Here is a 24,967-nt window from a genome sequence, read left to right as displayed (position 1 = left end):
CTATTCCTTCCTCTATGCCTTTGTGGGGCTAGTACGATATTCTCGCGATTGTTGGCTTTTTCTGCTAAGCGTTTTGCAAACATAAGTAAACTTTGGACCTTAGCTTGCTGATGGTGCCATGTTATTCTACTTAGCTTAGTTCTATATCCAATAGATCTTGACCAGCTTTAATCTATAGAACATGGCTAGCTTTATATGCCATAGGTTGTGTCTAGCTCTGTCTTGAATAACCTTGGCTGGTTCTGTATCTTGTCGATGAAGATATCTCTGTGTCCGAAGATCTTGGGTTAGTTTTGTATCTGATAGGCCTCTTGTCTCCTACATGTGGCTGTTAGTTGATACTACATTCTCTGGCTTATTGACTGGCTTCTCATTTTGAGTAGCCTCAGGTGTTGGCTTTTTAAGGTTCCCTCGGTATTTTACTCACTAGCAGCAAAATGTGACATCATCTTTGGGAGACGGAAAGACAAACATGGCTGTGTGCATCAAAGGGGAAGCATCCAATTTTCTAACCAACCTCTTATCAAGGAAGAAGCATTGCTTTCCACAGCATGTGAGAAAGACTGGAGCGACTGGGTTTGTACTCACTGGAGTTTAGAAGAATGAGACGGGATCTCATAGAAACATAAAATCCTGATGGGACTGGGCATGCTAGATGCAGGAAGAATGTTCCTGATGTTGGGGATGTCCACAACTAAGGGTCACAGCCTTAGAATAAGGGATAAGCCATCCAAGACTGAGATGAGGAAGAACCTCTTGGAGAGGGTTGTGAACTTGTGGAATTCTCTGCCACAGAAAGCTGTGGGGCCAGTTCGTTGGAAATATTCAAGAGGGAGCTGGACTTGCCCTCTGCGGCTAAAGGGATCAAGATGTATGGAGAGAAAGCGGGAGTGGGATACTGAATTTGCACGATCAGCCATGATCATATTGAATGGTGGTGCAGGCTCGAAGGGCCGAATGGCTTCCTCCTGCATCTATTTTCTATATCAGCAGGCTAAACTCTTCCCCCAGGACTAGAGGGACAGTTCCCTCCATTGCTGGCAGTTAGCCACACAGCTCATTGGCAGAAGCCTACATACAGGATATCTGCCTCCCTGCACCCCTTTCTCTAGCTTCACAATCCTACAGATCTCGCTAGTTGTATGCCCTACAAGTTTCAGCTAGTTCTATATTCTGTAGATCTTGGTTAACTCTGTATCCTATAGATCTTGTACATCAGTCCTGTTTGATGTATCACCTGACTAGCCTCTCAAAGCATTATTAATCAAACATCCTGCATGTAAACTCATTCTCATTGTGAACAGCATGAGCCTATCTAATTTCATTTCACTTTGGATTCTTGCAGGCAACAGTGAGCACATCCATTCTATCAACCTGTCTCAATTCCATTCAACCCCTCTTAATCAGAACATAGGTTTAAATCAAAGGGAAAATACCCAAAACATTGGTCTCCACTTGGACCTAGGCTGGAGAGTCTAGAACCAGGGGGAAGGTTGTAGGATATGGGTTTGACCATTTAGGATCAGGATGAGGACAATTTATTCACTGAGTCTTGTGAATCTTAGGAATTATTTACCTCTGTGGACAGTGGATGCTCACTTTTTTAAAATAAATTTAGAGTGCCCAATTATTTTTTTCCAATTAAGCATGGCCAGTCCACCTACCCCGCACATCTGGGTTGTGGGGGTGAAACCCACACACACATGGGGAGAATGTGCAAACTCCACACGGACAGTGACCCAGGATTGAACCCGGGTCCTCAGCGGCGTAGGCAGCAGTGCTAACCACTGCGCCACCGTGCTGCCCATGTGGATGCTCCCTTACTGAGTATATTCAAAACTGTGATTGATAGAATTTGGGGCATTAAGAGAATTGAAGGGCATAGGAATTGAAGCAGGAAAGCAGGGTCGAGGTAGAAGCTGTGATCTTAATGAATGGCAGAGCAGGCTCGAAGGACCGTATTTCCTACTCCTGCCGGATTTCATTATGTTCTTAAATTCTTGCTAAAGCCGTCAGACAAAGCAAATATCAAAGCAGGAATGGCCAGTTTGCTGAGTCAGATCCTGACCATTGTAAGTCGGGAAATAGCCTTTTCAGATACACCAAGGATCGAAAGCATCTCAAAATGGAACAGTGTTACAACTGTTCTTTATCACAATGGGTAATTAACTTTGAATCTAAAAACTGATACATTTTAATCACGATGCAAATATCTTGTGAATTGAGCTAGCCTCACCTTGTTTTATTTTCTGGCCGCTATTCTGGTGGAATTTAAACTGGTTTAGATTGCAGGAGATTGAAAGGTAATTTTGTTTGACACACGAGTTGTTGGGGGGGGGGGGGGGGAGTGATAGCGGGGGAACCAAACCTGCATTGTTTTGGCTAATCTCCCACTGGATCACTAATTGTCCTCTTAATCCACGGCAGAATGTCCCTGGCCATTGCACTCCCTCTAAATATAGGACCATTCAACACAATGAGATCAACATTATTTTTAAATGGTCATTAATCAATTTTGAGAAGTTACAGACCAGCAGATAGATATAGAGCTACGTCTGGTCTGAAAGACTATCAGAGAAAACTACCATTGTATAAAAAATACTGAGAGGTAGGTCCAGTTTTCACCAGAATTGTACCATTGCAGTTTGATTATACATCAAACACTATGCTACCAAAATGAAACAGCTTCATACAGTCCCTGAGTAGAGCTTTTCATCCTGAGTTACTTGATTGCAGTTATACATTACAATATATAAAAATAAAAAAACAATATATTAAAACATAGTCTGCAAACACTGTATGAACACACACCAATATCAGCATACAGACTTAAAACATTTTTTTTTTTCTAAACGAGATTGGCAGTTTTCACAGCCACTCTCTCCTGCCCTTTACTGGCTTGCACTCAGACATGCTGTTCATGTCTGTTTGTGGATTTCCAGACATCCACAATCTGGTGGGCTCCATGTTTGCCTGTGTCTTACAGTGTGATGGACGTTTAGTTGTGGTTAACAGCGAAATAGCAATGGTTTTCTGAAAGTTGATGCCCTGCTCTCACCAATCTCTCCCCCCCCCCCCCCCCCCCCTCCCCCCCCCCCCCCCCCCCCCCCCCCCCCCCCGGGCCCACTACCACTATCTGGTTGTGAAAAAGAATCAGCTGTTTCTGACTCATGTACTGATTTTACCATTATTTCCACTGAAGGTGAAATTTCTAAAATAAACTTGTTTAGCAAAAGACAGAACACCAATCTGATTGGCATTGTGTTCCATTAGCAGTGTTCCATGGACACCATGTTCCATTGGGACCAAGTTCCATGGGCACAATGTTCCATGAGCACTGAATTCCATTGGCACTAAGTTTCATTGTCAAAGTGTTTCATTGGCATAATGTCCATTGGCACTGTTTCATTGGTACAATGTTCCATTGGCACAGTGTTCCTTTGGGACTGAGTTACATTGGCACTAGGTTCCATTGGCACAATGTTCCATTGGCACAGTGCTCCATTCGGACTGAGTCATATTGGCACTAGGTTCCGTTGGCACAGAATTCCATTGAGACTGAGTCACATTGGCACTAGGTTCGATTGGCATAATGATTTCATTGGCACAGTGTTCCATTGGGACAAGAGGGACAAGAACAAGAGGAATCTGTCTCATTGGCACAGCATTTCTCTGGCATAATATTTCATTGGCACAATGTTCCATTGGTGAGGCATTCCAAATCTGCCCATCAAGTCAACACATTGCGTGTGACAGATGTGAAAAAAAGGCCACAATATATAAAAGAAAAGGATTCAGTTTTCACAAACAAAGTGATTTGTGACTGGTAAGGGTTTGTCACCCCTTTTGGGGATGTTGATGAAACCTCTCCATCCACAACACCACAATCCTCCACCCCCCCCCCCCCCCCCCCCCCCCCCCCCCCCACCCCACCACCACCCTGTTCCCACCCAACCTTTTCATACAGACCCTGTGAAACTGGACTGTTGTCCTTGTCAGGTACTGGCTTGCTCCACTGGTGATGTATACCTGCTGCAGTGTGACACAGACTCCAAGCCAAGCACAGGCGCACTTTGAGCATTGCATAATCTGTAATTCAGTCAAATTCTAACACTCGCGATGGTTTTTATCATCAGAACACATGTGACAGTAAGATTAAAGCAGTAGGTCTGGACCTTTGATTGACAGGTCTCTCTTCAATTCCACAACGTGACGGTGCACATGTAACTGGAATTGAAAACCAAATGTACAACAACAATGTTATTGAGAAATCAAAATCACTCCATTTGTAAAGAAACTGGCCAGCATTGGGTGAAATTGTTCTTCTGTCCCAATTTCAGTGAGACTATTGTGCATTGCTAATGAGCGCAGTACCCTCTGGGTAATGGGTCACTTGCCAGGTTGGGAGGGCAATTGCTGGGCAAGGGGGCTGTTCAGTGGGTCAGGGGAGCACTCGATAGGTGAGGGTGGTTTGGTGGGGGAGGGGCATTCACTAAGTGGGGCTACAGCTGATGGAGTGAAGAACAAGAGGAGGAATCTGTCAGAATAGGGGTTTCCCAGAGGTAACAGTTGGTCCACTTTGGTGTATTCTTGCATTCAATGTAGACCTATCCTCAACTTTCTAAACAAACTCCACCCTTACGCAAGCATACACACAAATAATGCTGACAGATTGTAAACAAGAGTTCCAATCATATTTAAGGGTCAATGCTGGAGCAGATGTCAAGGGTGCACTACAGGGGATTTTGGGGCTATAAAATGTAATGAGTGGATGGAACTGCTATTCTTAACCCTGCCCTCCTGTAGAAGGTAAAACTACAACTTGCCACAGGTTGGCAATAGGCCTCCTTGAGATATGACCTTAAGTCCATCAGTGGAGTTGACTATCATAGCTGTCAATCTGTAAACTCAATCTGATGTAGCAATGTAACAAAATTCTTCTGCATGGACATTGGGCTCGGACAACTCAACTCCTCTTCCAACCACACTTTGTTAAAAATCCTGATATAATTTAATTGCAAAAAGGTCTTATTGGGCTTGTGTAAAATATTCAGAAAGTGGACAGCACTATCACCTTGTCGAGGAATTTCTATACTACCTCAATTCCTGGAGCAGCCAGTTCTATAAGCTCAGTTCCAGGTAAGACTAAATTAATTTGCGGTAAGGCAATTTAAGCAAGTAATATAAATTTTTCTTGACATGGGGCATGAAAGAATGAAATGCGCTAGCATGCCCTGTTTTTAGTTAATAATATTCCATTGGCTGGCAGCAGTTAGTGTGCTATAACCACTTCAGTACCTAGACTAGGAACAGCAATACCAGCTTGTTCTTCTCCCAGACCCTGCCTTCCTAGTCCAGCCAGCTGTTGCTCCATTACAGCTGTCCAGCTTCAGCAACCTCACAACTGCCCAGCTGCAATCTAAATCACTCTGTTTTAAAGATATTTTCCAGTCGGATCAGTTACTTGTTGTTTCTTGAAATCCCTCAGATCAAAATTTCCTTGGGAGAAAGTACAATTTGGTTAAATAGAGGCAGTCTGAAACATTAATTTCCATGAAGTAGCTCTCAATTTCCCTCCCATTCCTACCACAAAAACATAAAGATCAAGTGTGTCATTTAGGTTTGGTTGAAAGTCAGCAACATTTGAAATAGAAACGAAAGGAGCTGGGAAGATTAAATCTCAGGAAAGATGTGACGTAATAACTGTGGAGTGCCCCCAATGGCTCAGAGACTGAATACATGGTGCAGGATGATGCTGAGGTAGAGACAAGGTGAGTTACTGGCTTGGGATTGTGCTGAACTATATACAAGCCCCATCAACTCTGCCAGTCTCCTAGTGTTCAACAGAATCTCCAAGGCCAATAACAGGCAAGAGAGTGGGGAACAGGAAGGTTTCTCCCTACACTGGACAGGGGGATGTTCCAGCATTGGGTTAAGACTTGAGACAGTTACATTGAGAGGTAAGAATGTTCCGATCTTCAAAAGAGAGACAATGGTGCCCGGCAGGGAGGGCAAGATGGACGCAAAGGGTCCAGCCAGAAAAGGGAGCACCACCAAGGTGGTTCAGGATCCAGATCAGGATCAGGGAATCCATGGAAGTCTGGAAGGTGGGACCTAAGGCCCAATCCTGTGATGAGAATCATCTGCTTCACCCTATTGGAGCAGGCAGGCGCTGGAGACGTGCTTGCAATGACCCTTGCATACACTAGCCCCTGTACTTACAGGTAGTCCTGCAGCACTTTTTAAAAATTAATTTACGGGATGGTTAGGCCAGCATTTATTGCCCATCCCTAGTTGCCCTTCAGAAGGTGGTGGTAAGTTGCCTTCTTGAACCGCTGCAATCACTGAGGTGTAGATATTCCCACTGTGTTGTTGGTAAGTGAGTTCCATGGTTTTGACTCAGCGACAGTGAAGGAACTGTAATACAGTTCCAAGTCAGGGTGGGGAGTGACTTGGAGGGGAACCTCCAGGCGGTGGGATTCCCAGGTATTGCTGTCCTTCTAGAACGTAATGTCACGGGGTTAGAAGGTACTGCCTGAGGAGAGCAGCCCCCGTGGCACAGTGGTTAGTCCTGCTGCCTCCCGGCGCTGAGGACCCGGGTTCGATCAGTGGTCTGTGTGGAGATTGCATTCTCCCCGTGTCTGCATGGATCTCACCCCCACAACCCCAAAAGATGTGCAGGGTAGGTCAATTGGTCGTGTTAAATTACCCTTTAATTGGAAAAAACATAATTGGGTGCACAAAATTTATTTTAAAAAAGGTCCTGCCTGAGGATCTGACCCCCCAAAATGCCAATTGATCCACACTGAAGGGCATAACCTCAGGATGACCACTGGAATTCTGGCCCATGGATCTTGATCTTGGAAGTCCATGAAAATGAGGCCCATCCATATTGTGCAATGTTTAAGGAATGCTGCGGCTGGTTCCTAGGCTGGCACTCCCTGTACTGTGCTCCAAATGGCAGGAAACTGGACAGTTGACTCTTAGGGGCAAAGGGCACGTAACCGAACTCCAAACTGACTCGTTCTGTGGAAAATCTGCGCCTGTAATGGGAAAGACAGAAATTTACTGCATTTGCCATCAGGCCGGGATTAGCAGAGGCAGTTCTACGGTGTTTGAGAGCAGAGAGATTTACAGTATAGAATATGCAACAGGACAAAGATGCCAAACCCCTATCTTATCTGTAGGTAGCCTGCAGACAGAGTATCTATGATTACTACTTTAAAGAAAATATGTGAATGCACGAGAGAGGCTATGAAAAAGATTCACGAGTTGGGGAGCACGGTGGCGCAGTGGTTAGCACTGCTGCCTCATGGCACCGGGTTTGATCCTGGCCCTGGGTCACTGTCTGTGAGGAGTTTGCCATTTCTCCCCATCTCACCCCCACAACCCAAAGATGTGCAGGTTAGGTGGATTGGCCACGCTAAATTGCCCCTTCATTGGAAAAAAAATTACGTACTCTAAATTTATTTTAAAAAAGATTGACAGAAATTAGCCAAAGGGTAAGAGTGGATAGGCTGGCATTGTTTTCTTTGAAGCAGAGGGTATGTGAAGTTATGAAAGGCCTAAAAAGAATAGATAGGAAGCACCTTTTTCATTAGTGGAGAGGCCAAAAACTATGGGCATAGATTAAAAGGAATAGGGAGAAGAATTGGAGGGGAGTTAAGGAGAATTCTTTTCACCCAGAAGATGGTTGGAATCTGGAACTCACTGCCTGAAATAATAGTAGAGACAAAAAACCCTCTGTGTTATTTAAATAAGATGTGGAGATGCCGGCGTTGGACTGGGGTGAGCACAGTAAGAAGTCTTACAACACCAGGTTAAAGTCCAACAGGTTTGTTTCAAACACGAGCTTTCGGAGCACGGCTCCTTCTTTTCACCTGAAGAAGGAGCCGTGCTCCGAAAGCTCGTGTTTGAAACAAACCTGTTGGACTTTAACCTGGTGTTGTAAGACTTCTTACTTATTTAAATAATTTGATATACACTTGAGGTGCTTTAACCGACAGGGCTGTGGACCAAGAACTGGAAAATGGGATTGGGCTGGTTAGCTCTTTTTTGGCTGACACACACACAATGGGCCAAAAGGCCTCCATCTGTGCCATTCGTTTTCTAGGTTCCATTTAACTGGCCTAGTTATCTTGTAGAACAAATTCAAATCCCACTATTGCAATTAGAAAGTTTGAATTCAAATGGAATAGATTTGAATTCAATAAATAACTGGCATCATGTGGTCCTAAAATTGTTGAATTGTCCTCAAAAACCCAACTAGCTTACTAATGTCCCTTTAAGGAACAAAATCTGCCATCCTTTTCAGTCCAAGCCAATATGCAACTTGAGTCCCCACACTAACATGGTTGAGTCATAGTTGCCTTCTGAAGGCACTGACCAGGGCAACTAGGGATGGGCAATAAATGAATGAATTTCTTTTATGAATTGTTGCTGTTGATTGCCATCAATGGGTGGGGATTCATTTGATGGTTTATTGGCCATAATATCAAACAATCTGGTGTTATTGTCGAGCAATGGTGTGCTTTTGTTAAATTTCCAGAAATCCTAACACTAATTTTGTTCTTCAATTTTCTCTTTTCTATGAAGACAATTCCTTGCACCATGAGCAAGGAAGGTGCTGATTACTAGTGAACATTCCACAGGTAGCAAGGTGTCAAACAGGGCCTTTGGTTTTTTAAATGTAAAACAGCTACACATCTCAGAGCAAAGGGCCAAAACTGATACCAAATCATTAGGCTGTGCAATACTGGTCAGGATGTACATGTATGAAACTCTTCTGACCAGAACCTTTGCCTGATCCATTTACACTTTCATCATTCATTGCATCCTCAGAATGAAACAGTGATTGAATGTGGGGAAAATTTACATGCCTACCAAGGATCAGGCTATCTTTTGACTGTAGCCAAAGGTACATCTCATGGAGGGCAGGGCAGATTTCCATGATTTTGGATCATGCCCTACCAGTGAGCACCAGATTTGGTGTCCATGTCCTATCTGCAAATGGTCGTTCATAATGTAACACCTCTTTTTCCAATCAGCAATCCTACATCTCTGTGCAGTCTCAGGAAACACAGCGCTTCTGAGGAACACGAGAATAGATGGATCAAAGTGGGGTGGCAAGATGCAGTCCTGAGGGGGAGATCAGTTGCTCGGGCAGCTGATCTAGAGAGCTTGCAGGATCAATTGGCTGAGTGATTTTTAAGGTAAAATTGGACAAGTGGCCTGAAGAGAATCATATAGTTGGTTATAACAGATAGAATTTTTGAAAGTCAACACTAGACGAACTGTGGTCTCCTCCAGCTTTGAGATTGTCTCTATTTCTATGTCAAGCTAATCTAATGTAGATTATGATCTCTCATCAGACCTGTTGCAGATATATGGCCACATGAAACAGTGCAGTTTTGGTAGGGAGTTATCCAAATCTGTCATCACCTAATGGTCTAGCCTAGATCCTGTGACATTATTATATCACTTTTAGACTCTGAGAGCTTTGGTTGTGCTATGTGTAGTGGGGTGTTTTTGAGTTAACGTTTAGTATGACTGGTCAACAGTAGCAAGTCAGATCGTTCAGGGGTTGGGGGGGGGGGGGGTGCGGCGGTGGAGTAAAACCGTGGCCACCTGATGAGATGACATAAATAACCTCCGGTTAGAAGGGGATTGTAGCTATGTGGTCAAAGTGTTTAAGGCCACATCACTGATCCTTCATTAACCCACCAGGTTTTTGGCAAATTAAAAGGTTGAATTGTGCAAGGGGAAGTCACTAGAATGTGTAAGTCATGGACCAGACCTTCAATCCCTTTGTTGGGTGGTCAATGTTCAGAATTCAATGCAAGCCAGCCTTCAAAGTAGTCAATGTAGTGGTTCTCAAGCCATTGTTGATGAGACCGAGAAGAAAGAGAACTTGACAAAAGACAAGAAAAAGAGGAAAGGTAGAGCTCTCACACTTGGCTCTTTTGGAAAATGGACATAGACAAAATGAAGTCTTGACACTATTGCAGGAATGAAGTTGGACCTCTGGAGATTTTGGTGCTGGAGGGTGGGTATTGAAGAGTTGTGGGTGTTGCCACAGAAAAGATTGTTGTCTGAAAAAGTTTCAGTGTGCCTCAGTTTTCTGAAGGTTTATCCAAATCCTATTCATCGTCAGAATGAGTAGAAGTTGGATTCATGATGAAGTCTTTCGATTGTTTTGGAGAATTGCTGGATCTTGACCTCGGCAGCGTCGGTGAACCTGAGGTAGTTTTGTATCCTGAGTTGGTTCCTGGCACTGACAGACGTCAGGTCTTTTTCCTCTTCTGCAAACCCGAGCCCTGCCTGCTCGGCTCCTCAGCAAACTCTTGCAGGGCGCTGTCATAACTCTCCGGAAGCAGCTTTTCCAAGTGCTCCCCCGTCTCTTCCAGGAGTAGGGCCGTGCTGTGCTCTCCTCCCACCTCTTGTGGTGTGGTGGGTGAGGGGGAGGATGTCAAGGCCCCTGTCGTTGGTTTGCTCTCCTGCCTTCCCTGAGAACTGGTGGATTGCTGTTGCTGGGCAGCTTTGATTGTGCAGTTGGCCACCATGTGGCTGATGCTTTGGCAATAATGGCACTTCTTAGGCTGGGGGGCGAGTTTACATTCCTTGGCATGATGATCCAAACCACCACAGTTGTAGCATCTAAAACAAAGCAAAAATGCATAGATTAACACGTGGAGTTTCCATTCAAGTACCCTGTTTTTTTCTGCACAATTTGCCTGCAATCGACCAAACGATCACAGAACTTAAGGCACACATCGAATTTCTGCAATTAAAAGGCATTGCGTCAAAGCTACCTCTGCCCACAAAATTGGTCATGCCCCCCGATTGATTCATCACCAAGAGGAGGTGCTACGAATCACATGCATTTGCAGACTTTCCAAGGCTCTTAAATTATGCTGGTTCTTCTGGACCATTTCAAAATCCTTTGAGTTTTAGCTTTTTCTTAATTTACTATAAAACTGGCTACCATACCAAAATTGAAAGTGTCCTGTAGAAAAGCATATTTAAGTTATCTAAAATTGGATTGCTCACAGATGATGGATGGCCATTGTGATTAAAATGCTTATTTTTTGCGACAAATCCATTTTCCACTCTATTAATCAAACTGCACCAAGTTACTTAAATATATAACGGAAAATATTTCGGTGCAACTTTTTTTCCATTATACTGTAAAATGTAACAGCACAATTGCACTCGTTTATGGAAGATTTTATGTTCGGCAATATGAAAATGAATTTGAGTGGCATCTTGAAAAAAGGTATTTTGGGATCTTATATGTCAACCAGAGAGGGCAGACAGAGGCTCACTTTACTGGCTCATTCAAAAGATGTACCTGAAACAATTCAACATTCCTTTAGTACTGCCTGTCCAACAGAGTAGCAGTCCCACAGCATTGTTCCCACGACAGTACCAAACTCCTGACATACTGCTCTTTGTACAGTGCAGCTCTCCAACAACATAATCCCGTTGGTCATGCAGCATACCAACTCATTACTGAACTTGCAATACTGCAGCACTCCCACAATATCACCTCTCTGTCAGTTTGGTGGTCCCCCGGTGCTGCCCCTCTAACAATGTTGCAATTCCCCAGTACTGCTCCACTGCCATTGTTGCATTGTCTTAGTGTTGAGGCTTCAACAGTGCAGCATTGCCTCAGTACTGATCCTCTCACAGTACGGCACTCCCTTAGTACTGACCCTCTCACAGTGCAGCACTCCCTCAGTACTGACCCTCCCACAGTGCAGCATTGCCTCAGTACTGATCCTCCCACAGTGCAGCACTCCCTTAGTACTGACCCTCTCACAGTACAGCACTCCCTTAGTACTGATCCTCTCACAGTGCAGCACTCCCTTAGTACTGACCCTCTCACAGTACAGCACTCCCTCAGTACTGACTCTCCCATAGTACAGCACTCCCTCAGTACTGACGCTCCCACAGTGCAGCACTCCCTCAGTACTGACGCTCCCACAGTGCAGCATTGCCTCAGTACTGATCCTCTCACAGTACAGCACTCCCTCAGTACTGATCCTCTCACAGTACAGCACTCCCTCAGTACTGATCCTCTCACAGTACAGCACTCCCTCGGTACTGACGCTCCCACAGTGCAGCACTCCCTCAGTACTGAGGCTACCACAGTGCAGCATTCCCTCAGTACTGACTCTCCCATAGTACAGCATTCCCTCAGTACTGACTCTCCCATAGTACAGCACTCCCTCAGTACTGACCCTACACAGTGCAGCACTTCCTCAGTACTGAGGGTCCCACAGTGCAGCATTCCCTCAGTACTGACGCTCCCACAGTGCAGCACTCCCTCAGTACTTACCACACACAGTGCAGCATTGCCTCAGTACTGACGCTCCCACAGTGCAGCACTCCCTCAGTACTGATCCTCTCACAGTACAGTACTCCCTTAGTACTGACCCTCCCACAGTGCAGCACTCCCTCAATACTGACTCTCCCATAGTACAGCACTCCCTCAGTACTGACGCTCCCACAGTGCAGCACTCCCTCAGTACTGACCCTCCCACAGTGCAGCACTCCCTCAATACTGACTCTCCCATAGTACAGCACTCCCTCAGTACTGACACTCCCACAGTTCAGCACTCCCTCAGTACTGACCCTCCCACAGTGCAGAATTGCCTCAGTACTGACTCTCCCATAGTACAGCACTCCCTCAGTACAGACGCTCCCACAGTGCAGCACTCCCTCAGTACTGACCCTCCCACAGTGCAGCACTCCCTTAGTACTGACTCTCACATAGTACAGCACTCCCTCAGTACTGACGCTCCCACAGTGCAGCACTCCCTCAGTACTGACCCTCCCACAGTGCAGAATTGCCTCAGTACTGACTCTCCCATAGTACAGCACTCCCTCAGTACTGACGCTCCCACAGTGCAGCACTCCCTCAGTACTGATCCTCTCACAGTACAGCACTCCCTTAGTACTGACCCTCTCACAGTGCAGCACTCCCTCAATACTGACACTCCCATAGTACAGCACTCCCTCAGTACTGACTCTCCCACAGTACAGCACTCCCTCAGTACTGACCCCACACAGACTAGCACTCCCTCAGTACTGACGCTCCCACAGTACAGCACTCCCTCAGTACTGATCCTCTCACAGTACAGCACTCCCTTAGTACTGACCCTCCCACAGTGCAGCACTCCCTCAATACTGACTCTCCCATAGTACAGCACTCCCTCAGTACTGACCCTCCCACAGTGCAGCACTCCCTTAGTACTGACCCTCCCACAGTGCAGCATTCCCTCAGTACTGACGCTCCCACAGTGCAGCACTCCCTCAGTACTGACCCTCACACAGTGCAGCATTGCCTCAGTACTGACGCTCCCACAGTGCAGCACTCCCTCAGTACTGATCCTCTCACAGTACAGCACTCCCTTAGTACTGACCCTCTCACAGTGCAGCACTCCCTCAATACTGACTCTCCCATAATACAGCACTCCCACAGTACTGACCCTACACAGTGCAGCACTTCCTCAGTACTGACCCTTCCACAGTGCAGCACTCCCACAGTGCAGCACTCCCTCAGTACTGACGCTCTCACAGTGCAGCACTCCCTCAGTACTGACGCTCTCACAGTGCAGCACTCCCTCAGTACTGACCCCACACAGTGCAGCACTCCCTCAGTACTGACCCTCCCACAGTACAGCATTAACCTCAGACTGACCCTCCCACCGTGCAGCATTGCCTCGGTACTGACTCCCCCAGAGTGCAGGGCTCCCGAAGTACTGACCCTGCCACAGTGCAGCACTGCCTCAATACTGCCCCTCTCACAGTTCAGTACTCCCTCAGTTCTTCCCCTCTCACAGCACAGCACAGTCTCGAAACTGACCCTGCCACAGTGCAGCAAAGCCTCAGTACTGACTCTCCCACAGTGCAGCACTCCCTCAGTACTGACTCTCCCACAGTGCAGCACTCCCTCAGTACTGACACTCCCATAGTACAGCACTCCCTCAGTACTGACGCTCCCACAGTACAGCACTCCCTCAGTACTGATCCTCTCACAGTACAGCACTCCCTTAGTACTGACCCTCCCACAGTGCAGCACTCCCTCAATACTGACTCTCCCATAGTACAGCACTCCCTCAGTACTGACCCTCCCACAGTGCAGCACTCCCTTAGTACTGACTCTTCCATAGTACAGCACTCCCTCAGTACTGACGGTCCCACAGTGCAGCACTCCCTTAGTACCTACCCTCCCACAGTGCAGCATTCCCTCAGTACTGACGCTCCCACAGTGCAGCACTCCCTCAGTACTGACCCTCCCACAGTGCAGCATTGCCTCAGTACTGACGCTCCCACAGTGCAGCACTCCCTCAGTACTGACCCTCCCACAGTGCAGCACTCCCTCAGTACTGACTCTCCCACAGTGCAGCACTCCCTCAATACTGACTCTCCCATAATACAGCACTCCCTCAGTACTGACCCTACACAGTGCAGCACTTCCTCAGTACTGACCCTCCCACAGTGCAGCACTCCCACAGTGCAGCACTCCCTCAGTACTGACGCTCTCACAGTGCAGCACTCCCTCAGTACTGACCCCACACAGTGCAGCACTCCCTCAGTACTGACCCTCCCACAGTACAGCATTAACCTCAGACTGACCCTCCCACCGTGCAGCATTGCCTCGGTACTGACCCTCCCACAGTGCAGCACTCCCTCAATACTGACTCTCCCATAATACAGCACTCCCTCAGTACTGACCCTACACAGTGCAGCACTTCCTCAATACTGACTCTCCCATAGTACAGCACTCCCTCAGTACTGTCCCACCCACAGTGCAGCACTCCCTTAGTACTGACCCTCCCACAGTGCAGCACTCCCTTAGTACTGACTCTTCCATAGTACAGCACTCCCTCAGTACTGACGCTCCCACAGTGCAGCACTCCCTCAGTACTGACCCTCCCACAGTGCAGCACTCCCTCAATACTGACTCTCCCATAATACAGCACTCCCTCAGTACTGACCCTACACAGTGCAGCACTTCCTCAGTACTGACCCTCCCACAGTGCAGCACTCCCTCAGTACTGACGCTCTCACAGTGCAGCACTCCCTCAGTACTGACCCCACACAGTGCAGCACTCCCTCAGTACTGACCCTCCCACAGTACAGCATTAACCTCAGACTGACCCTCCCACCGTGCAGCATTGCCTCGGTACTGACTCCCCCAGAGTGCAGGGCTCCCGAAGTACTGACCCTGCCACAGTGCAGCACTGCCTCAATACTGCCCCTCTCACAGTTCAGTACTCCCTCAGTTCTTCCCCTCTCACAGCACAGCACTGTCTCGAAACTGACCCTGCCACAGTGCAGCAAAGCCTCAGTACTGACTCTCCCACAGTGCAGCACTCCCTCAGTACTGACTCTCCCACAGTGCAGCACTCCCTCAGTACTGACTCTCCCACAGTGCAGCACTCCCTCAGTACTGACTCTCCCACAGTGCAGCACTCCCTCAGTACTGACTCTCCCACAGTGCAGCACTCCCTCAGTACTGACTCTCCCACAGTGCAGCACTCCCTCAGTACTGACCCTCCCACAGTGCAGCACTCCCTCAGTACTGACTCTCCCACAGTGCAGCACTCCCTCAGTACTGACTCTCCCACAGTGCAGCACTCCCTCAGTACTGACTCTCCCACAGTGCAGCACTCCCTCAGTACTGACTCTCCCACAGTGTTGCGCTCCCGCAGTATGCCCGCCTAATGGTGCAGCACTCCCTCAGCACTGACTCTCCCATGGTACAGCACTGCCTCGATACTGACCCTCCCACAGTCCAAAGCCCCCTCGGTACTGACCCTCCCACAGTCCAACACTCCCTCAGCACTGACTCTCCTACAGTACAGCACTGCCTCAGTACTGACTCTCCCACAGTGCAGCATTGCCTCGGTACTGACTCCCCCAGAGTGCAGGGCTCCCGAAGTATTGATCCTCCCACAGTGCAGAACTGCTTCAATACTGCCCCTCTCACAGTGCAGCAATCCCTCAGTACTGACCCTCCCATAGTGCTGCGCTCCCTCAGTACTGCCTGCCTCACTGTGCAGCACTCCCTCAGTGCTGACTCTCCCACAGTACAGCACTGCCTCAGTACTGACCATTCCACAGTGCAGCGCTCCCTAAGTACTGATCCTCCCACAGTGCAGCACTGCCTGAATACTACCCCCCCCCATAGTGCAGCACTCCCTTAGTACTGACCCTCCCACAGTGCAGCGCTCCCTCAGTACTGACCCTCCCACAGTACAGCACACCCTCAGTACTGAACCTCCCAGAGTGCTGCCCTCCCTCAGTACTGCCCCTCTCACAGTGCAGCACTCCTTCAGTACTGTCCCCATCCACAGTACAGCACTACCCCCTCAGTACTGACCCCCCCAGAGTGCAGCGCTCCCTAAGTACCGACCCTCCCACAGTGCAATACCGCCTCAATACTGCCCCTCTCACAGTGAAGCACTGCCTCAATACTGCCCCTCTCACAGTGCAGCACTCCCTCAATACTGCCCCTCTCACAGTGCAGAACTCCCTCAGTACTGCCCCTCTCACGGTGCAGCACTCCCTCAGTACTGCCCCTCTCACAGTGCAGCACACCCTCAGTACTGCCCCTCTCACAGTGCAGCACTCCCTCAGTACTGCCCCTCTCACGGTGCAGCACTCCCTCAGTACTGTCCCACCCACAGTACAGCACTCCTTCAGTACTGTCCCACCCACAGTACAGCACTGCCTCAATACCGAGCCTTCCCCCCCCCCCCCCCCCCCGCATTGTAGCACTCCCTCAGGCCATCCCCTCTCACAGTGAAGCACTGCCTCAATACTGCCTCCGCACAGTGAAGCACTGCCTCAATACTGCCCCTCTCACAGTGAAGCACTGCCTCAATACTGCCCCTCTCACAGTGAAACACTGCCTCAATACTGCCCCTCTCACAGTGCTGCATTGCCTCAATACTGCCCCCGCACAGTGAAGCACTGCCTCAATACTGCCCCTCTCACAGTGCAGCACTCCCTCAATACTGCCCCTCTCACGGTGCGGCACTCCCTCAGTACTGCCCCACTCACAGTGTAGCACTCCCTCAGTACTGCCCCTCTCACGGTGCAGCACACCCTCAGTACTGCCCCTCTCACAGTGCAGCACTCCCTCAGTACTGCCCCTCAAACGGTGCAGCACTCCCTCAGTACTGCCCCTCTCACAGTGCAGCACTCCCTCAATACTGCCCCTCTCACGGTGCGGCACTCCCTCAGTACTGCCCCTCTCACAGTGCAGCACTCCCTCAATACTGCCCCTCTCACGGTGCGGCACTCCCTCAGTACTGCCCCTCTCACAGTGCAGCACTCCTTCAGTACTGTCCCACCCACAGTACAGCACTGCCTCAATACCGAGCCTCCCCCGCCACCCCACATTGTAGCACTCCCTCAGGACATCCCCTCTCACAGTGAAGCGCTGCCTCAATACTGCCCCCGCACAGTGAAGCACTGCCTCAATACTGCCCCTCTCACAGTGAAGCACTGCCTCAATACTGCCCCTCTCACAGTGCTGCATTGCCTCAATACTGCCCCTTTCACAGTGAAGCACTCCCTCAGTACTGCCCCTCTCACAGTGCAGCACTCACTCAATACTGCCTCTCTCACGGTGCGGCACTCCCTCAGTACTGCCCTTCTCACAGTGCAGCACTCCCTCAGTACTGCCCCTCTCATAGTGCAGCACTCCTTCAGTACTGTCCCACCCACAGTACAGCACTGCCTCAATACCGAGCCTCCCCCGCCCCCCCACATTGTAGCACTCCCTCAGGACATCCCCTCTCATAGTGAAGCGCTGCCTCAATACTGCCCCCGCACAGTGAAGCACTGCCTCAATACTGCCCCTCTCACAGTGAAGCACTGCCTCAATACTGCCCCTCTCACAGTGCAGCACTCCCTCAGTACTGCCCCTCTCACGGTGCGGCACTCCCTCAGTACTGCCCCTCTCACGGTGCGGCACTCCCTCAGTACTGCCGCTCTCACAGTGCAGCACTCCCTCAGTACTGCCCCTCTCACGGTGCAGCACTCCCTCAGTACTGCCCCTCTCACAGTGCAGCACTCCCTCAGTACTGCCCCTCTCACAGTGAAGCACTGCCTCAATACTGCCCCTCTCACAGTGAAGCACTGCCTTAATACTGCCCCCGCACAGTGCCGAACTGCTTCAATACTGCCCCTCTCACAGTGCAGCAATCCCTCAGTACTGACCCTCCCACAGTGCTGCGCTCCCTCAGTACTGCCTGCCTCACTGTGCAGCACTCCCTCAGTGCTGACTCTCCCACAGTACAGCACTGCCTCAGTACTGACCATTCCACAGTGCAGCGCTCCCTAAGTACTGATCCTCCCACAGTGCAGCACTGCCTGAATACTACACCCCCCCCCATAGTGCAGCACTCCCTTAGTACTGACCCTCCCACAGTGCAGCGCTCCCTCAGTACTGACCCTCCCACAGTACAGCACACCCTCAGTACTGAACCTCCCAGAGTGCTGCCCTCCCTCAGTACTGCCCCTCTCACGGTGCGGCACTCCCTCAGTACTGCCGCTCTCACAGTGCAGCACTCCCTCAGTACTGCCCCTCTCACGGTGCAGCACTCCCTCAGTACTGCCCCTCTCACAGTGCAGCACTCCCCCAGTACTGCCCCTCTCACAGTGCAGCACTCCTTCAGTACTGTCCCACCCACAGTACAGCACTGCCTCAATACCGAGCCTCCCCCCCCCCCCCCCCCCCACATTGTAGCACTCCCTCAGGACATCCCCTCTCACAGTGAAGCACTGCCTCAATACTGCCCCCGCACAGTGAAACACTGCCTCAATACTGCCCCTCTCACAGTGAAGCACTGCCTCAATACTGCCCCTCTCACAGTGAAGCACTGCCTCAATACTGCCCCTCTCACAGTGCTGCATTGCCTCAATACTGCCCCCGCACAGTGAAGCACTGCCTCAATACTGCCCCTCTCACAGTGAAGCACTGCCTCAATACTGCCCCTCTCACAGTGAAGCACTGCCTCGATACTGCCCCTCTCACAGTGAAGCACTGCCTCAATACTGCCCCTCTCACAGTGAAGCACTGCCTCAATACTGCCCCTCTCACAGTGCAGCACTGCCTCGATACTGCCCCTCTCACAGTGAAGCACTCCCTCAGTACTGCCCCTCTCACAGTGCAGGACTGCCTCAATACTGCCCCTCTCACAGTGAAGCACTGCCTCAATACTGCCCCTCTCACAGTGAAGCACTGCCTCAATACTGCCCCTCTCACAGTGAAGCACTGCCTCAATACTGCCCCTGCACAGTGCAGCACTGCCTCGATACTGACCCTCCCACAGTGCAGCACTCCCTCAGTACTGCCCCTCTCACAGTGAAGCACTGCCTCAATATTGCCCCTCTCACAGTGCAGGACTGCCTCAATACTGCCCCTCTCACAGTGAAGCACTGCCTCAATACTGCCCCTCTCACAGTGAAGCACTGCCTCAATACTGCCCCTGCACAGTGCAGCACTGCCTCGATACTGACCCTCCCACAGTGCAGCACTCCCTCAGTACTGCCCCTCTCACAGTGCAGCACTGCCTCAGTACTGCCCCTCTAACAGTGAAGCACTCCCTCAGTACTGCCCCTCTCACAGTGAAGCACTGCCTCAATACTGCCCCTCTCACAGTGAAGCACTGCCTCAATACTGCCCCTCTCACAGTGCAGCACTGCCTCGATACTGCCCCTCTCACAGTGAAGCACTCCCTCAGTACTGACCCTCCCACAGTGCAGCACTGCCTCAATATTGCCCCTCTCACAGTGCAGCACTGCCTCGATACTGACCCTCCCACAGTGCAGGACTGCCTCAATATTGCCCCTCTCACAGTGAAGCACTGCCTCAATACTGCCCCCGCACAGTCAAGCACTGCCTCAATACTGCCCCCGCACAGTCAAGCACTGCCTCAATACTGCCCCTCTCACAGTGATGCACTGCCTTAATACTGCCCCCGCACAGTGCAGAACTGCTTCAATACTGCCCCTCTCACAGTGCAGCAATCCCTCAGTACTGACCCTCCCACAGAGCTGCGCTCCCTCCGTACTGCCTGCCTCACTGTGCAGCACTCACTCAGTGCTGACTCTCCCACAGTACAGCACTGCCTCAGTACTGACCATTCCACAGTGCAGCGCTCCCTAAGTACTGATCCTCCCACAGTGCAGCACTGCCTGAATACTACCCCCCCCCCCCATAGTGCAGCACTCCCTTAGTACTGACCCTCCCACAGTGCAGCACACCCTCAGTACTGAACCTCCCAGAGTGCTGCCCTCCCTCAGTACTGCCCCTCTCACAGTGCAGCACTCCTTCAGTACTGTCCCCATCCACAGTACAGCACTACCCCCTCAGTACTGACCCCCCCAGAGTGCAGCGCTCCCTAAGTACCGACCCTCCCACAGTGCAATACCGCCTCAATACTGCCCCTCTCACAGTGAAGCACTGCCTCAATACTGCCCCTCTCACAGTGCAGCACTCCCTCAATACTGCCCCTCTCACAGTGCAGAACTCCCTCAGTACTGCCCCTCTCACAGTGCAGCACTCCCTCAGTACTGCCCCTCTCACAGTGCAGCACTCCCTCAGTACTGCCCCTCTCACAGTGCAGCACTCCTTCAGTACTGCTCCTCCCACAGTGCAGCACTCCTTCAGTACTATCCCACCCACAGTACAGCACTGCCTCAATACCGAGCCTTCCCCCCCCCCCCCCCCCCCCCCCACATTGTTGCACTCCCTCAGGACATCCCCTCTCACAGTGAAGCACTGCCTCAATACTGCCCCGCACAGTGAAGCACTGCCTCAATACTGCCCCTCTCATAGTGAAGCACTGCCTCAATACTGCCCCTCTCACAGTGCTGCATTGCCTCAATACTGCCCCTTTCACAGTGAAGCACTGCCTCAATACTGCCCCTCTCACAGTGCAGCACTCCCTCAATACTGCCCCTCTCACAGTGCAGAACTCCCTCAGTACTGCCCCACTCACAGTGCAGCACTCCCTCAGTACTGCCCCTCTCACGGTGCAGCACTCCCTCAGTACTGCCCCTCTCACAGTGCAGCACTCCCTCAGTACTGCCCCTCTCACGTTGCAGCACTCCCTCAGTACTGCCCCTCTCACAGTGCAGCACTCCCTCAATACTGCCCCTCTCATGGTGCGGCACTCCCTCAGTACTGCCCCTCTCACAGTGCAGCACTCCTTCAGTACTGTCCCACCCACAGTACAGCACTGCCTCAATACCGAGCCTCCCCCCCCTCCCCCCCCCCCCCCCCCCCCCCACATTGTAGCACTCCCTCAGGACATCCCCTCTCACAGTGAAGCACTGCCTCAATACTGCCCCCGCACAGTGAAGCACTGCCTCAATACTGCCCCTCTCACAGTGAAGCACTGCCTCAATACTGCCCCTCTCACAGTGCTGCATTGCCTCAATACTGACCCCCTCACAGTGAAGCACTGCCTCAATACTGCCCCTCTCACAGTGAAGCACTGCCTCAATACTGCCCCTCTCACAGTGCAGCACTGCCTCGATACTGACCCTCCCACCCTGCAGCACTCCCTCAGTACTGCCCCTCTCACAGTGCAGCACTCCCTCAGTACTGCCCCTCTCACGGTGCAGCACTCCCTCAATACTGCCCCTCTCACAGTGCAGGACTCCCTCAGTACTGCCCCTCTCACGGTGCAGCACTCCCTCAGTACTGCCCCTCTCACAGTGCAGCACTCCTTCAGTACTGCCCCTCTCACAGTGCAGCACTCCCTCAGTACTGCCCCTCTCACGGTGCAGCACTCCCTCAATACTGCCCCTCTCACAGTGCAGGACTCCCTCAGTACTGCCCCTCTCACGGTGCAGCACTCCCTCAGTACTGCCCCTCTCAATACTGCGGCACTCCCTCAATACTGCCCCTCTCACAGTGAAGCACTGCCTCAATACTGCCCCTCTCACAGTGAAGCACTGCCTCAATACTGCCCCTCTCACAATGAAGCACTGCCTCAATACTGCCCCTCTCACAGTGAAGCACTGCCTCAATACTGCCCCTCTCACAGTGAAGCACTCCCTCAGTACTGACCCTCCCACAGTGAAGCACTGCCTCAATACTGCCCCTCTCACAGTGAAGCACTGCCTCAATATTGCCCCTCTCACAGTGCAGCACTGCCTCGATACTGACCCTCCCACAGTGAAGCACTGCCTCGATACTGACCCTCCCACAGTGAAGCACTGCCTCAATACTGCCCCTCTCACAGTGAAGCACTGCCTCAATACTGCCCCCGCACAGTGAGGCACTGCCTCAATACTGCCCATCTCACAGTGAAACACTGCCTCAATACTGCCCCTCTCACAGTGCAGCACTGCCTCGATACTGACCCTCCCACAGTGCAGCACTCCCTCAGTACTGCCCCTCTCACGGTGCAGCACTCCCTCAATACTGCCCCTCTCACAGTGCAGCACTGCCTCAGTACTGCCCCTCTCACAGTGAAGCACTGCCTCAATACTTCCCCTCTCACAGTGAAGCACTGCCTCAATACTGCCCCTCTCACAGTGAAGCACTGCCTCAATACTGCCCCTCTCACAGTGAAGCACTGCCTCGATACTGACCCTCCCACAGTGCAGGACTGCCTCAATACTGCCCCCCCCCCCCCCCACAGTGCAGCACTCCCTCAGTACTACCCCTCTCACAGTACAGCACTGCCCCAATACTGCCTCCCCACAGTATAGCACTCCCTCAATACTTTCCCTCTCACAGTACAGCCCTGCCACAAACTGACCCTCCCACAGTGCAGCATTGCCTTGATACTGACGCTCCCACAGTGCTGGACAGCCTCAATGCTGCACCCCCATCCCCCCACAGAGCAGCACTCCCTCAGTACTGCCCCTTTTACAGTACAGCACTGCCCCAATACTGCCTCCCCACAGTGTAGCACTCCCTCAGTGCTGACCCTCTCACAGTGCAGCACACCCTCAGTACTGACCCTCTTACTGCCTCAATACTGACCCTCTCACAGTACAGCACTGCCTCAATACTGACCCTTCCAACAGTGAGGCACTCACTTAATACACCCCTGTAAATAGTGCAGCATTCCCTCAACAACAAAAATCTTTTATTTTGAATTCTGATTTGAAAAATTCATGCAGATGTTCAGATAATTGCGTTATTGTTCAGAAGGTAGAAAGCTCATAATAAAATGAATACAAATTAATTTGTATCCCTACCAATCTGCACTGACATTGAACAGATATTATCAGTAGGGGGCAACATCCCACCATTAACAAGGGGGCCTTCAATGAGTCGGTTAACATTCTTCCACATCCCATCCCATCTTTTACTTCCTTTTACTGCCAATACTATTACTGGGCATTACTGTAGCTGCTTTCTATTGTGTATTTGTTGAAAACACCCATCACGTAGTGCCCACTCTATCGACTCTATACACAAGTGTGTCGGATGCAGCTTGTCACTCACATGTACTCGCATTCACACTTGTGATTACACTCATTCACCTATCAAGCAGGCGCATTCTGTTCCTGATTGTACAGCCAGTGCATTCTTTCCAGATAATCTCAAATGCACCCACATATAGACACATATGCAACTGGGGATCAATTAGTAGCACTCCAGCCTGTCAAATTGGATTGGATTGGATTGGATTTGTTTATTGTCACGTGTACCGAGGTACAGTGAAAAGTATTTTTCTGCAAGCAGCTCAACAGATCATTCAGTACATGGAAGAAAAGGGAATTAAACAAAATTCAAGAAAATACATAATAGGGCAACACAAGATATACAATGTAACTACATAAGCATTGGCACGGATGAAGCATACAGCGTGTAGTGTTAATGAGGTCAGTCAATAAGAGGGTCATTTAGGAGTCTGGTGACAGTGGGGAAGAAGCTGTTTTTTAGTCTGTTTGTGCGTGTTCTCAGACTTCTGTATCTCCTGCCCGATGGAAGAAGTTGGAAAAGTGAGTAAGCCGGGTGGGAGGGATCCTTGATTATGCTGCCCGCTTTCCCCCGGCAGCGGGAGGTGTAGATGGAGTCCATGGATGGGAGGCAGGTTTGTGTGATGGACTGGGCGGTATTCACGACTCTCTGAAGTTTCTTGCGGGCCTGGGCCGAGCAGTTGCCATACCAGGCTGTGATGCAGCCAGATAGGATGTTTTCTATAGTGCATCTGTAAAAGTTGGTAAGGGTTAATGTGGACATGCCGAATTTCCTTAGTTTCCTGAGGAAGTATAGGTGCTGTTGTGCTTTCTTGGTGATAGCGTCAACGTGAATGGACCAGGACAGATTTTTGGTGGTGTGCACCCCTAGGAATTTGAAACTGCTAACCATCTCCACCTCAGCCCCGTTGATGCTTCCTGAAGTCAATGACCAGCTCTTTAGTTTTGCTGGCATTGAGGGAGACATTGTTGTCACTACACCACTCCACTAGGTTCTCTATCTCTCTCCTGTATTCTGACTCATCGTTATTTGAGATCCGACCGACTATGGTCGTATCGTCAGCAAACTTGTAGATGGAGGTGCCAGGCCCAAGCCCTATTCCTGGACATGGGCATAAAAATCAAGGCTGGAACTCCATTTAGAAATACATAATATGGGCAGCACGGTGGTGCAGTGGTTAGCACTGCTCCCTCATGGTGCCGAGGTCCTAGGTTCGATCCCGGCCCCGGGTCACTGTCCGTGTGGAGTTTGCACATTCTCCCCATGTCTGCGTGGGTTTCGCCCCGACATCCCAAAGATGTACAGGGTAGGTGGATTGGCCATGTTAAATTGCCCCTTAATTGGAAAAAATTAATTGGGTACTCTAAATTAATTTTTAAAAAAGAAACCATATGGAATACCTTCTTTATTAGCCGAGGTCTAGAGTATTAGAAGCAAAAAAAATTGCCAAAACTGTATAAAATACTGATTAAACAGATAGAGTACAGCATGCAC

General features: G+C 50.2%; 1 protein-coding gene across 2 annotated transcripts in view; it reads right to left on the bottom strand.

Annotated features, from left to right (window-relative positions):
- Positions 1-9,607: 9,607 nt before the first annotated feature.
- LOC119977533 (protein lin-28 homolog A-like) overlaps positions 9,608-24,967 on the bottom strand; it is an 89,098-nt gene continuing 73,738 nt past the window's right edge. For both annotated transcript variants that reach the window (XM_038818582.1, XM_038818591.1), the window contains exon 4: positions 9,608-10,656. In XM_038818582.1, the coding sequence (XP_038674510.1) occupies positions 10,284-10,656 (373 nt within the window). In that variant the 3' untranslated portion in view covers positions 9,608-10,283. The remainder of the gene's footprint in view (positions 10,657-24,967) is intronic.

This window comes from Scyliorhinus canicula, chromosome 1, assembly GCF_902713615.1.
Source record: "Scyliorhinus canicula chromosome 1, sScyCan1.1, whole genome shotgun sequence".
Classification (NCBI taxonomy): Eukaryota; Metazoa; Chordata; class Chondrichthyes; order Carcharhiniformes; family Scyliorhinidae; genus Scyliorhinus; species Scyliorhinus canicula.
The sequence above is the reverse complement of the archived record's forward strand: the minus strand, read 5'-3'. Positions and strand labels throughout refer to the sequence as shown.